This window comes from Halichoerus grypus, chromosome 14, assembly GCF_964656455.1.
Source record: "Halichoerus grypus chromosome 14, mHalGry1.hap1.1, whole genome shotgun sequence".
Taxonomy (NCBI): Eukaryota; Metazoa; Chordata; class Mammalia; order Carnivora; family Phocidae; genus Halichoerus; species Halichoerus grypus.
Window position 1 is genome coordinate 7,459,368 of NC_135725.1, and position 17,107 is coordinate 7,476,474.

A 17,107-nucleotide genomic window follows, 5' to 3' on the forward strand; every position below is an offset into this window, starting at 1 on the left:
GCCCGAACACCAGGGCCGTGGCTACAAAGCAGTGGTATTTACGCTGCTCTGCCTAACTGAAATTCGTGGTGGTTAAAAGCCCCAGTTTTTCATTTCCTGGCTGGTATTTGCAATGTGGAATTGCAACACCCCCATCTATGTGCATTCTTGTGCCTTTTAAATGTTCTGTGGTGTTGCAACATTTGAGAAATTCCCAGGGATCTTTCGACTTCCTACACACACTGGTTTGTAAAGTCGGGACCGACCCACCATGTCAGAGTCACCTTCTTGCGCCCCTGCCGCGTAATTCTGCTTTCGTGCTGCACGGCTTTAGATGGTCTCTGTGCTGTCTTCCAGCTCAAGCTTCACTCTTGACGAGACCAATAAAAAGACAAAGAAAATGTTTTTTAAAAAATGTTAGCTTCTTCTTCCAAGAGCAATTGAACTTAAACTACTCTCCCTATTGTTTTCCCGTGAAGTCTCATTTAAAATATTTTATTAATGCAAAAACGTGCACATTCAGGGCTAAGGACCAGTGAACAGTAGCCATAGCAACCGGGAAGCCATTCGGGAGGAGAAAAAAAAATGCAGTAAAGAGTAAGTGTTTTAATCCTTAACTTTAATCCCTTTACTTCCTGTTCTCGAAATGAAATATAAATCAGGCACCATGGAGTGCTGCGATTTTTCTCTGAAAGGGATGTTGGCCAAAGAGGATTAGGAATGGACAGACGTGTTTAAGGAATTTAATCACACAATTTGTTGTCAAACTTTTGAGACCACGAGTGACCAGTTCCTTTGAGTGGCGTCAGTGAGAACCAACAAAACATACTTTGAAACTGATTAGAGGGTTGGCGCAGGGGGACACCCCTGTTTGCTGTTACTCTTACATCATTTTAGCCCATAGTCATGCCATGAGAAACCAAGGAGTTTGCTTAGTCCCCCAGTGGGGGGTTGGGGCCTGTGGGGTGTCAGGTTGGTCGAATAGAGATATTCTTTTGATCTTGGAAATACTGGGGAAAACTGAAGTCACCAGGGTCTTGCATACTACCTTTCCTTGATGTCTGATTACTATGGGAGTCTTACAAGGATGTGTGCTTTCCCTTGTTCACACACTTTTGGGTTTCTGTAGAATAGCACAAGGCTTTAATTTCCGTGGATGGTAAAGCACAATTCTCAGAAGGATGGATAACTATTATTTCTCAATAATATGTTTCTAAGATTTTCTTCTATATGGACTACCCGCCGACTTGTTAATTTCTGATTAAAAATAAAATTCCCAATTTTCTTTCTTTAAAGTCAGACCAAAACCAGGCCCCCCAACACGGGCTTAAAATGTTGGTTGGTTGACTGTATAGCACATTCGTTCTTCCTGGTTCTACTGGGGAGGGTTATTGGGGATGGCAGGAAGACATGTTTTTTATGGCAATTGTCCGTCCCTCTTCATATATATGAGTATTTCTTTGATAAATTTATTTCTAGCGGACTAAAAGTTACCAGTGCACAGGGCTCTTTGCAGAGATCTGAAGCAGCTACAACTTGGGCTAGCTTCCTGCGGTGTAAGAATGTGAAATTCCTTCCAAGAATAGCACCTTCCCAAGGGGGCGCTAATAATGAAGAAGGCGAGCACCACGAGGCCTAGAGCGTGTGAGAGTGGAGTTAGACACGGCGGAGCGCCGAGTCTGAAGTTCCCTGTAGACCTTGAGAACAGAAGTATACACGGTCAGGCCTGCAGATGGCAGGACATCTGGGGAGGAGAAAGCATCGTGCGCTCAGCTGAGAGGCCGCGTGCGACATTGACAGCACCTGTCCCTGCTTCCTCGTCTTGAGCTGGTGTCTTTCTCCCCATGCGGTCAGAACCAGCAGGACTGATGTAGTCTAGGACAGAGCGTCTGAGACGTGACCCGAGCACCGTGAGTGTCTGCTGGCAGCCCTCATCATCCTCCCCTGCTTCCCTAGGACTTTTGGCTTTCTAGTCTGGATTTCTGGAACAGGGTTAGGTTTTTGAGAGGAGACTGGGGTTCATTGCAGGGGGTGGATGGTAAGAAAGATGAAGCCATTGTCCGTGTCCAAAGGAGGAATGGTAGATTCTGAACATGGGAATCACTTTGGCAGAGGCTGTAGAGACTACGGAAAGCCTCCAGAGGAGTCCAGTTGCTGTTCCAGGCTTGACCCTAAAGAATTTCTCTGAACCGGACCTCCTTCTGACGACTAAAGAGAAGAGTTTCATTTCCCCCAAGGATCGAAAGGTCATATGATTCATACAACACTCTAAGGCATACAGTCCTTGAACGAGAGAGGGGAAATTACTTTCAGTAAAGTGCTTCTCTGCATTGACAGAAAGAACACCCTGGGCAAGGTCTTAGGTTGGTGGCATTACCCCAGGGGGAAAAGGCTCTGGAGGAATATCAGGCTGTGTGTGAAGCAGTCATGGGGGAACCAGGGCTGTGGCGGGTCATCTGGTCACCAGGTGTCCGAGGATAGTTCTTATCTTGGCTGTGTAGGTTTCGCAGAGGGGGCTAGAGTGCACCATTTCGGGCCCACTCGGCTCAAAATTTCTGTGTTCTGCTTACCAAATATATGTTAGACGTTGAATCTTTAAAAGCAAGGTAGAAAATTGGGTTTGTTCCCAACCCTTCCAGATGAATGAGAGCTAGGAAGTATAAATTTAACGAGTTAGCATTTCCTATTGGAAGGATTGCTCATTTGCACATTCCAAGAAGCAATATATAAATGTGAATAGTATTATCTAGTGAAATTTGGCACGGACAGGGACTGAGTATTATAAGGAAATAAACTTCTCAAGTGTCTGTTTTTTTAACTTCTGTTAAGATTTCACTTGGCTAGTTCCTATCTTATTCTTAGTGGATAATCTCGGCATGCTTACACTGCTTCACTCCTCTTCCCCTTATAGTGCGGGAAGACATGATTTTATCTGTCTTTAGGGGCTGCTCTTAGGGATAAGCATGGATTAATGAGTCCTTAGCAACTATTGATTCATTTTTTATTCATTAATTGTTCACGCATTTCCCCAAACATTTATGGAGGACCTTCCACGTGAAAAGAAGCACTGTTTTAGCTTACAGGATCAAACAGACACGGTTTCTGTTTACAAAGAGCTTCTTTGTCTTCTGTTACACACACAGTCACACTCACACACAGAATTTATTAATAAGTACTATACAGTGTAGAAAACCGCAGGTCCGCTCAGGGTGATAGAAATTGCCGTTGCTGGGCACCTGGGTCCCACCCAGCATCTGCCTTTGGCTCAGGTCATGATCCCAGGGTCCTGGGATCGAGTCCCTCATCGGGCTCCCTGCCCAGCAGGGAGTCTGCTTCTCCCTCTGCCCCAACCCCCAGTTCGTGCTCGCTCTCTCTCTCTCTCAGAAAAATAAATAAAATCTTTAAAAAAAAGAAAAAGAAAAATTAATTGCCATTGCTGTTTAAAAAGGAAGGAATGACTTTGGAATGGGAAGACCTGGGGAACTTCAGGGAAGAGGTGACATTGAACGGGGCCTGGGAAAGTACGCAGAGTGTGTGGCAGATACACAGAGACTGGACGAAAGGGGACTCCGGGTGCAGGAGGCTCGTGGCTGGAAGAGGAGCTGGAGACGTGAACGAGCAGCATGGAGGAGAGCATCTGGGCTCTATGCGGCTCCGAGGCACGGGACACATGGCCACACGGCTAGGAGCCAGCTAGCCTGGTAAAGCCAGGAGTCGGGGCTGTAGGTGATGCTTGCTGGAGAGTCACTAGAGGGCTTTGCAGGTGGGGAGGTGGCCTTGTCAGCAGTGCGCTGTGGGGAAATTAAACTGAGCGCGTAGCATGGGATGGATGTGAGAGCAGAAAGCAAGGGCTCTCCATTGGAATGACGGCCTTCAACTTTTACAAGGAGGCATTTTAAAAATTGTCCAAACACTCATGCGTGTTAAAATCAGCCTTAAGGGGCGCCTGGGTGGCTCAGTCGTTGAGCATCTGCCTTTGGTTCAGGTCATGGTCCCAGGGTCCTGGGATCGAGCCCCACATCGGGCTCCCTGCTCCGCAGGAAGCCTGCTTCTCCCACTCCCACTCCCCCTGCTTGTGTTCCCTCTCTCGCTGTGTCTCTCTCTGTCAAATAAATAAATAAAATCTTTAAAAATAAATAAATAAAATCAGCCTTAAATCTTTTTCAGACAATCCATTTTAATTAAATGAAAGGAAGGAAAAAATGAGTTCTGCCGTTCGTCTCTCCCCACATTTGCTACACTCTAGCACCGGCTGGGGCTCTAGTCGGAAATCAATTCAAAGGTTGACAATAAGGATCTGGTAAGATGGACGGGGGAAGGAATTGCGAGATAGCTGGCTGCTTTAATTAAACTTTGAGAATACTTGAATAGAAGGAAAAATGCTACACTTGGCTGGATGCGCTAGAATGTGTGTGGTCACATTAGTGCACTGAGCCGCGGTCAGGAGCGATTTATGAAGCCAAGAGAGAAGTAAACCCTTCATCGTGCACAGAGTCTTCACAACCTCCGTAACCCGGCCCCGAAGGGTGAAGGATGATGTTTTTTTGGGACAAAAAAAGGTGAAATGCCTTATTAATATTTCTCTAATTGTCTTAAACATACAATCCACCCTTCAATTTCATGTTCTGGTTTTGCCATGTTCCTCCAGGTGTAGTTCGAATCTACCTTTGACTTTGTCCATTTGCATATTGCTTTTCACTCCGGGAAAAAAAAAAACAAACGTGTAAGATTGTTGGTGTCCATTTTAGAATACTATGGACTTAGGAAGAAAATGGTGTCTTTATAAATGTAGCGACACAGAAAACCCAAAGCTGCATGCCTTTCTGATTTCAACATCCTTTCAAACTCAACCCCAAGTCCGCCCGGGATTGCTAGACAGCAGTACCGACTCGGGTAAGTGGGACATGGAGATGAAGTATTAACATCCCACAAGTGTTCTGAAAGGGTTTTGTGGTTGGCTTTGATTTCTAATATATTTTGGACTTTTCTAAGAGAATGAAAGCTAGCTACATTCTTCTGAGATAGAATAATTTCATGGTGATATTCATGTGCGAAAACTATGCTAACATCTCGATCCAGATGCTGTTTGGCCCCAGACTCTGTCTTCTGAGGATGAACAGGGCCCCGGGGGATTCTAACAGGTATCCCTCCTAACAGCCATAATCGTTCTACTGAGAAAAATAAATTTAACTATGTACCACACAAGCCACTCTCCTCAGGTCCCATCATGTAATACCATAATAACCCCACAGAGTTGGTATTATCACCTCCATTCTGCGGAGGACACTACTGAAGCCTTTCAAGGCTAAACATCATGCCAAAGGTCACCTATTAGTAGGTAGAACTGAAATTTGATCTTGTGAATTTGAATTTGATCCATTTGACCCCAAAGTTCCCATTCTTTCCCTTTGTCATATTGCCACACTACAGTATGCAATAGAGGTTGATACAAAAGGATAGAGAGAGAGAGAGAAATACCTAAACAATAGATAGGAGAAAAAGAAAATTCAAGTGCACGTTATACAGTGTTATGGTGCTTCCACACTGAATATTAATGAAAAAAAGTAACAATAGAAATAGTAGTTGACATTGATCGAATGCAGTACACCATGCATTAGTGAAACACTTCGCTCAGTACACCATGCATTAGTGAAACACTTCGCTCAGTACACCATGCATTAGTGAAACACTTCGCTCAGTACACCATGCATTAGTGAAACACTTCGCTCAGTACACCATGCATTAGTGAAACACTTCGCTCAGTACACCATGCATTAGTGAAACACTTCGCTCAGTACACCATGCATTAGTGAAACACTTCGCTCATGCTGCTCCTGTTGCCTACCACTAACAGCAACCTTGGAAATTAGGGGGCATTATCCACATCATACAGAGAAAACTGAGCTAAAGAGATGTTAACAACTTGTTTATCGTTATCTAACATTTCAATAAGTAAGGACACGAGAGCTCAAATCCAGGTATTTGGGTCCAGAGCCTACCCTCTTATCTTTCATGATTTGTATCACAGATAAGCTGCTATTTAAGTGCTTGTGAATGGCTTACTGTCAGATTGCACTGTTTTATAGAGAGAACTCACTCTCTGGAGGGATTGAACATCACCTCTGGTGCCAGAGAATATTTTGGTCAAGTTTGCAAATGACACTGAAGTGGGAAATGAAGTAGCCCAGCTGAGTGATAGAGTCAAATCATATGCAGCCGAGAGATTCTGTACCACCCAATAGCAACGGGACTTTCAGGAGTTCGCTTCTGAAAGTCAAGGGCCTTCAGAAATACGGAGCTTCCCCTGTGAAAAAAGACCTCAGGAGTGTACTTAGTGGCGAGTTTTATCTGAGCCACTCTCTCAACTCCACAGGACACGGAACTCAGTTATCTTGTACTCTGCTCTATCTCCTAGGCCTCACAGAGTTTTGGACACGTGGTAAGGGCTCAGTAAATGGAATGAATGAATGAATGGAAAGAAAGAAAAGAAAGGAAGGAAGGAAGAAAAAGAAAGAGAAAGAAAATATAACATGGATTTTAAAAAGCTACTGATTGTTTTAGGCTGCATCGATAGAAGTAGAGAGTCTAGAACAAGGGATGTGTTTGTCCTGGCCAGACGCTAGTTCAGTCTACTAGTACTGGGATATCATTTTCACATTTGCACACCCAGTGAGGTCCAGTGTCAAGAGGAGTTGGAGGGGTGAGTGGAGTAATATGCTAGACAGGAGAGCAGGGACTGACAGTTTAGGTAAGTGACTTCTGTGTGTCAAGCATTATTAAATGCTTTCTAAATGTACATTATTTCTCAAAACAACCAAGGTAGCTCCGTGCTCTCATCCTGATTTTATAGAAGAGAAACTGCAGCAGACTAGTGAATATACCTGCCAGGATCAATCACTGAACCACAGTCTGTTAAACTGAGATGCCCAAACTCTTCCTGCTTCACTATCCTGTTATCTATATAAAATCTGTAGAGGTTCAGCCTGGACAAAAAACTGCTATGGGAGGGCCGACACACTAAACCATGGCCCCTGTCAGCGCTGAAATTTGGTGATACTATAGCACTCTGAGGTTTCTCAAATACTAAAAGAGGCATAAAGTAGACTCTGAGCACCTCAGTTACTCTGTGTGGTCTTCAGGAGAGGGGAGAGAGAAACCCTGCGTGCATGGAGATCTCGGGGAGGCAGATTACAGTTCAGCTGGAAGCAGAACTTTCTAATGGTCAGACGTATTTGACAATGGAGGGCACCACGTTGTGGGCAAGTGGGTCGTCAAAGATGTTTAGACAAAGGCTAAGCTGCCACCAGGATATGCAGTAATGTCAGGCAGTTCAACAGCACACATTTAAATTTAAATTAATTACAATTCAGTTAAGTCACATTAGAAGTGGGTTCCTCAGTGTGGCACTAGCCACATTTCAAGTGCTCATTAATCACACGTGACTGGTGGCTGCTAATTAGTACAGGGCAGAACTTGTGTGACCGAAGGAGGTTCTGTTGCACAGCACTGCCGTAGAGTGGGCCCACAGGAAGGTTGGACCCTAGTTCCTTTTCACCTTGAAATTCTGTTTCTGTGAACAGTTCCCCTCAATCACCATTTTTGACCGAATAACCAGCAGTTTTGTTGTATCTAGGATACTGGAATGGATGTTTCATGTCTCTTACTGAGATACACCCCACCCTGTGCATCTATGCAACTATTTTGGCATGTTCATTAATCAGCTATGGGTAAAAAAATTTTGGCCTTTGGAGCCACTGCTAACTAGATGGGTATCCCCTGTTACAGAAATTCAGGTGCCCAATTGGCCGGTACCTCATGTTCCCAAAGAGGTTTCTTCCAGTTCTATTTTTCTAAGTCTTCATTATCATTTCTTTTCCTTTTTGTAAATTGGTCACTCCCGAAGGAAATAAATTTGATAGCAGATTGTTGGAGATTAATTACCTATGATATGCCAAAGCCACTTCATAAATGTCAGTGCTGAGGAATCCCCTAGAGAGAAAATTTTTAGATTCAACTGGAAATTAATTGTAATTAATAGAATAGGTTAATTCATTGTAATTATTTTTAAGGCTTTCGGCAATGAGTCAATTCCCCAAGATCCACATTGCTTGAAGTGTTATAGAGAATGCTTGATGAGAATGTTCTGGTACTAAACCTTAACCCTCTAGATAAAAAAAAAAATTCTACTTGTCTTTCCTTCTGGGTGAGTTTCTTCAGAAACATCTTTTGGTGGCATTTGATTTCTGGAGAACAAAGGAATCCCTATAAGGTGGTGCATAAACACGCACAGCCCAGATAGACTCTGCTCATTGGAGAAAGGGAAAACAAAAGGCTTTTTGATTGCGCCTCATTTTCTTTGGAAGTATGTCTCACTTCAGACTAACAGAATGCCTTTGCTCTTGGAAGAAAATGTAATGGAACTGAAAACTGAAGAATCTGGGCCTTTTTCCCTTTCCTAATTATTTCCACTTGACTCACTTAATCTTGGACGATTATTCAATCATATCTGAAATGAGAAAATGACGGGAGTAGAATTTCCGTCTCTTGTTTCGAGAGCTTATAAACATTAACAGAATAGTCTTGAACAAAAAACAAAAATCACAATTGATGGTGCCTTGTTTTTATGTATTAGGAAAAATCCCTGCATTGTTGGGGAAGCAGCTCAAGTTTCCAAATGTAGGTAGGAACCTTGTCGAGCCTTGATGGGTGATTTCATTATTAATGTTGAAAAACTATCATTTGGAACAAATATTTTATAATGGGAGATTGTACAGAAGCTAAGGAGTCAATGTGTTTACCTGCACCTGGATAGGCTGAGCAACGAAGCCCGAAAATGGGTCATTGAAGCCCAGGATCGTTAACACTCCAAGACTCATGGATTGGTTTTGGAGACTCGGAGATGTCTCATTTCCTCCTCGCTCGTCCGTGAGCCTTACTGCATGTTCATGAACAGAAGGATGCATGCAGCCCTAAGAGTCGCTAAGAGCTAGGTCAGGACTCCATATGCAGTAATACTTCCTGACAATCAGGACTGTCTATAAAGGTGAAGCTTACTGCCAAGGTGAAGAAGGAAGTGGCCCACTACAAGGAATCAAGCCGAGCTGAGAGCCACTTACTGGGGTTGCTGTAGGGAAGTCGTGCGGAAGATGACAAGGCCCCAGTGGCACCTGAGGCCCCTTTGAATGCTGATTATTCTTGTAAATTTGGGTTTTGTGTTTAACTTGGGCTCCACAATTATGCTTTTAGCTTTATCCCTAATGGCCCAGACCACCCCATTTCCAATAATCATCTGTTTACCATGCCCCTGGTGTCTGGGAGGAGCGGGTCCCGAAGAGAAGGAAACAGTGTGCATCTGAGCGTCCCGTAAGTGCTGTTGCCGGGCTCTGTGCGTTCCTGAACCAAATCACATGAACGTGGGGGTATTTACTAAGTTGGGTGCTCCTGGAAGCAGACTGTGAGCCAAGGATTGGGGTGCGTGTGAGTTATGAAAGAAGCGCTCCCAGGAGAACCTGGGAGAGGAAGGAGGGAAGGGAAGAAGCTGGTCAGGAGGGACCCCATAGGGGGCTCTGGAGCATGATGCATGTCTCAGAGTTTGTCCCACTTAGAAGCAAAGGAGCACAAGTGACTGATTGCTGTGTGTGTTCAGGGTGGGGAGTGGTCTGCAGGCTGTCGGCCATAAAGCACACAGCAGCTGGGGAACGGGCACACCAAGGCTGGGGGCGGGGGTCAGCACAGAGCTAATCAAAGGGATCAGAGGGGATCTGGGCAGAAGAGTAGCAACCTTTGTGCTGTAGTTCCGATTATCTGTATCTTCTCCAATTCTCCATGAGTAGGGGTACTTAAGACATGACCACATTGTACTTTTTAGACACGTACCACTAGATGTTGTAACCTCCTCTAGATAGAGCATCGTGTCTCATTCTTACAGATCTCGTGGGCGTAGAATGCTGTACCCCCTCGCCGGCCCCGCCCTGCCAGAGGCCACGGAGTCTTGGAAGTTTGAAGGGCCGTTGTCTGTCAGCCAGGCCCTCGTGGACTTTATAACACATTTGTGCAGACTAAACTCATAACAGGAAACAAAGCCCCAAACACATGTCCAATCACAGGATTGTTGAAAGCAGATTCTGCAGCTCTCCCTGTACCACGGAGGCCAGTGTGGGCCGGCCTGGTCAGGAGAGGTTTCCCTCAGGAGGCTCAGGCCCTAAACTGCATCTGGGAGAAGCTACATTGGGAGAAGAAAGGCCATCCCAGGCAGGAGGAGTGCGCAGCCGTGATAAATGGGACGTTTGCAGACAGCAAGACAGTGCTCTCTGAGCTCTCCTTCTAGAACTCTTCCTCTTTTTTTTTTTAAATTTTTTATTGTTATGTTAATCACCATACATTACATCATTAGTTTTTGATGTAGTGTTCCATGATTCATTGTTTGTGCATAACCCCCAGTGCTCCATGCAGAACGTGCCCTCTTTAATACCCATCACCAGGCTAACCCATCCCCCCACCCCCTCCTCTCTAGAACCCTCAGTTTGTTTTTCAGAGTCCATCGTCTCTCATGGAAGAACTCTTCCTCTTGATAGGCACTTAGCTAATTTCCCCAATTCCTTCAAGTCTTTGCTCGAATGTATCTTTCCAGTGAGGCCACAGTTCTCCCCAGCATTCCCAGGCCAGGTACCCCCTCTCTTTTTCTCTTTTTTCTATAGCAGTTACCATCTTCTATGAAATTTACTTATCTGGTTAGTTTGTTTGCTGTTCACTGCCCCTAGAATGTGAGCTCCTCAGGGGGCACCTTCTCTGCTCTGATTGCTGATGTGCGCCAGGCCACTAGAACAGTGCCTGGCATGGGGTTGAGACCCAAGAAGTAGTTTTTCAGTGAATGAATGAGAAGGATAAAGAAAGGCAGTGCTACTCTGGAACTCATGGGGCTTGGTTAGGACAGCAGTGTTGAACAACTCCAGAGGCACCATTCACATATCTCGATGTAAGTCAAGGTCCCCGGTGTTGTGGGACACAGCAGGGAGCCCTTTAAAATAGAGGAGTTGATGATTAGTGGGTTCAAATGTCACTTTTTTCTGTAAAGACCAATAAAGTTTCCATAAAGGGCAAGTTCTTTGCTATCTCCTAAGGGCAGGTGATTAAACGGTATTAAAAATATTTTAACTCTTTTTATTCCTGTGAAAGAAGACAAAAATCCAAATTGTCTTTAAGACACGAATCTCACGTAACCATTTCTTGTGATGAGGTCTGCAGGGAGACATAATGAGAAATGGTTACATGAGGTTCGTGTGTTAAAAGCAATTTGGTTTTATAATCCTAATTTCTACAAGTCATTTCCTATTCCCATAACTGGAAAGATCTCAGCTCTCCTCATCGGGATTTGTGGAGACCAGTGGCTCTGAAAGTGTTGTCCCTAGACCAACAGCATCATCATCACCTGGGAACTTGTTAGAAATACACCCCAGACGTGATGAGTCAGCAGCTCTGCAGCGGGGCCCATAGGTGATTCTGATGCGTGCCCAGGTTGGAGAACCATAGTTAGAGATCATCCTCTGTTGGGAAAATTTCTTTCTATCGTCTTTACATTCCTAGTAGCTAAGAAGATGTTGAGACATACATTATGTAATTTGTTGTATATAAATAGTTGGGTATCTTACTCCAAATATAAAACTATTATATGGAAGGACATCCCTCCCAGGAGATCCTGCTATATCCCCCTGCCTTGCCCTTTAGATAATTCCTGGACTAGAGAATGTTTAAGAGCCCTAAATGATCTGGAAGGCCCTTTCCTGGTCTAATAATCTGGGAGGGTAAGGATAATACTAAACTTACACATCACTACTGCATTTCTATGCATATGGCCTTCCTCTGAAAATTATGCATAAGTTCCCCAAGGCTTGTTTGATTTAAGAAGCACTTTCTAGAACCATGCCTAATCCCAGAGAAAACCAAATTAACGCTCCCCACAAAGTCATATGGAATCACACTCTTAGGAACCATGAATACTTGTTGAAGCTAAGGAAGATTTGCCTGCCTTTGACTCTGGGAGTGTCCATGGTCATGAAATTCCTTGGAAAGACGGCATCAGTACCGATAACTATAAAACCCTAGAGTAATAGAAAGCAGAGAGATACTCATGTCTATGCTCAGTAGAACATATGGGTCCCAGATCACATTGTAACAATGAAATATAAATTAAAAGTGATCACCAGAACTCATTCGAAGCCTTGATTTTTTTCCAGTTTTTCTTACATGGCATGTGTTAGGTTAGTACCCAAATAACAAACATACCTTCCAAAAGCCCTGAGAGGGTTAGCCATTAATTCAGATGGTCTTGGTCAGAGATTGCAATGTGGCAAGGCTGAGGAAATTATAATGTAATTATGGCTAGTTCACTACATGTGTTAAATGCTCTTTCTCTAATACTTAGGGTCACTATGCCCTTTTCATATTCTTGGACTAAGACCTGGACATGTGTTTGTCTCTTTACGAAGCTTGTTGAGATCCAAGAAATGCTAAACTTGCGGAGTAGTAACTTACCAATGTTTTGTGTGTGTGTCTTGTTGTCTTTGTGATCAGAGTATGGGTCACAGTCATTGTCCGTAGAATGCTGGTGTAGTTAACAACCGGCTCTCCAGATGAAAAAGGCCCAGTTTGTAGCATTTGCCAATTTCCATGGTGTAAATATTCTCATCATGACCAATTTCAAGCTCTCAGTTTGACATCATTGCATGGAAAATCTGGGAAAGATACACACAAACGGCACTCTTGGATTGGTGCAAACCAGCTCTAGCACATCATTGGAATGTCGAAAATTTGGAAAGCAGAAAAAAGGATTTAAAAAAAAAAATACATAATATTGCTGCTGGGAACAAAAATCAGTTTTAACATTGGATTTTATAATACTTCCTTACAGTATTTTGTCTGTTTTATATAACGATCATTCTGTATGTATAATTTTGTGTTTTGCTTTTATCTTCGTGGACTTCAGTTTAATGGTTGCATAATAGTCCATCAAATCGATGTAAGATCATTTATTAGCCCTAGCTGGGGACACATAAATAATGTTCCCTCATTATGGTTATTGCTACAAATAATGCTCTGTACTATTAAAACATTGGGTATAAATCTTCCTTCACCTCTCGGGCTGTTTCCTTAAGACAGATGCTAAGATCAAATGACTTCAGCTATGGGTCTTCCCAGATACCATCTAGAAAGTTTGAGCCACTGTATACTCCTACCAACAGCGCTTATGAATGCCTCTCTCACTGTACTTTCACTACTACTCCTTCTTGTTTAAAGGTTTTGTTAGTCTGATAAGTTTTTTAAAAGTTTGACATTGCATTTCCTTGCAAGCATGCTGAACATCATTCATTCTCATTTCTATTTCTCCTTTTTTAAATCTTTTTCTTCGCATCAAGGGCTGCAACGTGAGGCAGTCCCCCCTCACTCATTAGGTAACTTCTGCACTAGAGAATGTTTAAGAGCCTTCAGTGATCTGGTCGGCCCTTTCCTTGTTCTAAGGAACGTACCCCCTCTCTTTCCTCATACTGCTGCTTCCATCTTGTTTCTCTTCTCCAGGCCCCAGGCTTGTGCCACTCTAGTCCCCCTCTTCTCAGACCATCCAGGCACACCCTGGGGCAGGTGGGTTCTTCCCCCACGTATCTGCAGGGCTCCTGCCCTCCCTCCTTTCGAAGCTCTTTACAAGAGCCCTCTCCAAGAGGCTTCCCCAGCCCCTTCGCCTAAGGTCGCGGTCCCTCCTGTTCGAACCGTCTCCCTGCTCTGCATTGCTCTTCCCCGCAGTATTAGCCACCACTGACATTGGGTATTGTAGGGGTTCATGGGCTGCCTCCCCTCTAGAGTAGTCCTAGAGCCTGGAGGAGCATCTGACGCCCTGTAAATGCTCATTGGGTGAGTTGGTGTACTCCGGCCATACCTGTAAAGGTTTAGTTTTGTCTTGATAAAAGCAAAATCAGTTCATATGCTCTCTTTAAACGCTATTTGCAGTATCTGTAACAAATATTGTTCTGTATTTTTAAGGTATTATGTTTTTATAGAAGCAGAAGGTTGATATTTTTCTGTACCTAAACCTCTCATTGTGATTTTTCCCCAAATTACACCCACAATTCTTTTTCATAAGGAGATCAGATAAATTTGGCCTATTCTTTATTCTTACATTTTTATGGTTTGATTTTTTTTTATGGAACTCTTTAATATATAAAGAATTATTTTGTTGCTGTGATAAAATGAAGATCGAAATTAGGTTGCGTTTTTTTTTTTTTCGTGCAACTTACCGTTGGGTTTTTGTTGCTGCTAATGACGTGAGTTTTGCTTTGAATCCTGCTCCATCCTATTTTAAAACTTAACCTATGTATTTTCCTCTCATGTACAATCTATAGGCACCAAATCTCAATGGATATTTCTCAGTTATCTCCCAGATATTTTCCTAGTCCTATGTCTGTATTTTAAAAGCACCTTCCAATCTGGACCAAATACACTTGAGTTTGTTTTTGTTATCACTACAAGTTCTGATAAGATACAGAGCAAATAAAAGGAAGTATAATAGGAAGCTGGGTTCCCAGAAGTAGAAACATCAAAGACTGAAGTCCAGTCCTCCTCTAGCTGTGTTTTCCAGAATCACCTGCCACGTGTTATCAGGATTGGAGAAGTCACCGTCTTATTGACTCTCTGTTAAGCCCAATGCCTGACCCACCACTGTTGCTTAATAAATACTTGTAAATTGAATTGCATTGAACCTTAGGGTGTGATGCCTTTCCCGGGAAGTATTCCGAGGGACAGCTTTCCTTTCTCATGTGTCTTCTGTTTTCTCCTGTTAGTTGCGGTCCAGCGCAGAGCTCCATCCTGACCTGCTCACAGACTGCCTCACCGTGCAGCCCCTGCAGTCGGCCACCTCCCCGCGCGATGCTGCCGCTGAGGGGGCGGTGGGACGCTCCCCCGGGCCTGGGCCTGACCTCTATCCAGGTGAGCACAGCAGAGGCCACGTCAGCTGTCCGCCTCTATGCCCTTCGCTCTGGTTCAAAGGAACGCTCACATGAGAACAACTCTCCCAAGATCATCTGTATTTTGCTTTCTTGATGAGCTACAAGTTGCCCCCTCCCCACTTCCCATCTGATTTCCTGAGCTGAGCAGCAGACTGTTTTTTCTCATAAAGAAACACAGTAAAATAATGCATTAGCTCTCTTAGTTCTGGACTTCTGCCAAAAGTCCAGTGCACCCGGCTCTCCCAGGTATCTTAAATTTATTAACTTGATTTAGACCCAAGGGAAATGTTTCCCCCTTACTCAAGTAACAGGCTGCATGTGGATTTCTTAATGGAACAGTTATTGTCATGTTTGCATTTCAAAAGGAAGCCCCAGGCCTCTAAGAAAAACCTCACATCAGTCAGCCACCTTGTAAGAAGGGTTTATCAGCCGCTGGGTGGGGGGTTGGGTTGGTAAGGCACTCCCAGACCAGCGTCCTTCTGCCTGAGTTTGAAGAATAGGTGACTCTATATTTGGAAAATTTCATCTATGTAATGAAAAATAGGAAAGGATTAATATGCAATAAGGAAGTTATTTTTTTCGTTTACTTTGTTAGCCTGGATTTTTGTGCATTTTCCACTCTCCATAATGATTATGGACTTGTGCAAACATAATTGGTTGTCATCCTCACATATGGAAAGCTCTTACTGTCACTCTATGAATATGAAAGCAAAAGTCCCAGCAGCTCCACACTCCAGACAATGGGGATTTTCTATTATCTGTTGATCGCAGGTCCCACTGCCCCCCCATCTGATTCCAGAGCCAGGTTTTGGCAGCAAATTGGTTTTTTTTTTCTTTTTAAAAGTACTAATAAGCCATAGAGAATTAAGAACTTACCGATGCGTAACACTAGAATAGGAAAAGCCGTGCTTGTGTAACTTTTTTAACTCAACAGTTCTCAGCTGATCCAAATGCAGGGGAAAGGGCATTACGCAAATATTTTGAGAGGGTCTGTCATCAAGACATCCTTAATGTTGACCCATTGGTGGTGGGCCCTGCTCAGTTGCTCTGGGTACTTTCTCTTAGAGACCCTAAGAGATCTGCAGGGCGGACCAAATCTTACAGAGGTTTTGGGTACAGGTATGTAGTCACACATGAAATAGACCAAAGCACAATGTTATCAACTCCCATAAATATTTTGTATTAGATATATACATGAAAAAGCATGGCTTGTTTTTGTTTGCACATATGTCTGTTTGATTTGCCAAATATTTGATATATGAACATTTATTCTAGCACATTTAATTAACAGTCCGTTTACAGCGGCCTATACAACATTTGCCTTCTTACTTCAGTCCAGAAATCCATGATCTTACTAAAGGTCTGGTACCCAGCAGTTAAGAGTCAAAGCCAACCAGAATCGATTGAAAAGCGGCCCAACATCTAATGTAGGTAGTTTATGGTCATGGGCTAGTCTTACTGCGTTTACACTCGGAAATGGGTTTGGGAAGCCGCGATACCTCTATCTGTGGAAAACATGAGTGTCTTCGCTGTGTGTAGCCTAGAGTGGATGGCTGACTTTCAGAACTTAGGAGTCCCATTTGTCTTGGTGTGTGTTTTGTACATCTGGTAGTTTTGTTCAAGTTTTTTAAGAGGTTTATGTTGAACCAGCTTTGTCACCCCAGACAGATATCCTTTTTTTGTTCATGACACTTTTTTTCTGTATTTGGTCTTCAAAACGATTACGAGCTCTTAGCTTTGAACCTCCAGCTGTGTCAGGCGAGCTGCCACAATGGGCAGGGAGCCCAAGTTGTCACAGTGTCAACAGAGCATCTTCAGAGTACCTGGAATTTTCTGTGACTCTGGAGACATTTGAACCAGGCAGGTGGCCATGCTGTTGAACTCTGTTCTTGGAATTTTACTTCTCGAGTCAGTGTGTGGCTGGAAGCTTATGTTGCCTACTTATTTCTTCTTTCCTCTCTCCCTCGGGTCCTATTTTACTTTCTTTGTTCTTGCCTTTTTGAAAAATTGATTAAGTCTTCTGTTTCGCTGAATACATAACAAACCCAGAGCAGAACAAAGCAGGAGGAAAAACTACAAAACAAAACGTTAAAACCTTCCTGCTGAAGTTCTAGAAATGCACATGCCAGGAGTGC

The 17,107-nt window shown here is 43.6% G+C and overlaps 1 protein-coding gene across 7 annotated transcripts in view; it reads left to right on the plus strand.

Moving 5' to 3' along the window:
* GLIS3 (GLIS family zinc finger 3) overlaps positions 1–17,107 on the plus strand; it is a 439,369-nt gene that overhangs the window by 358,124 nt on the left and 64,138 nt on the right. For all 7 annotated transcript variants that reach the window (XR_013443988.1, XR_013443987.1, XM_078062287.1 and 4 more), the window contains one exon: positions 14,808–14,952. Coding sequence is in view for 5 of the 7 variants with exons in the window: in XM_078062287.1 (XP_077918413.1) it covers positions 14,808–14,952 (145 nt within the window). In the remaining 2 variants the exon portion in view is untranslated. The remainder of the gene's footprint in view (positions 1–14,807; positions 14,953–17,107) is intronic.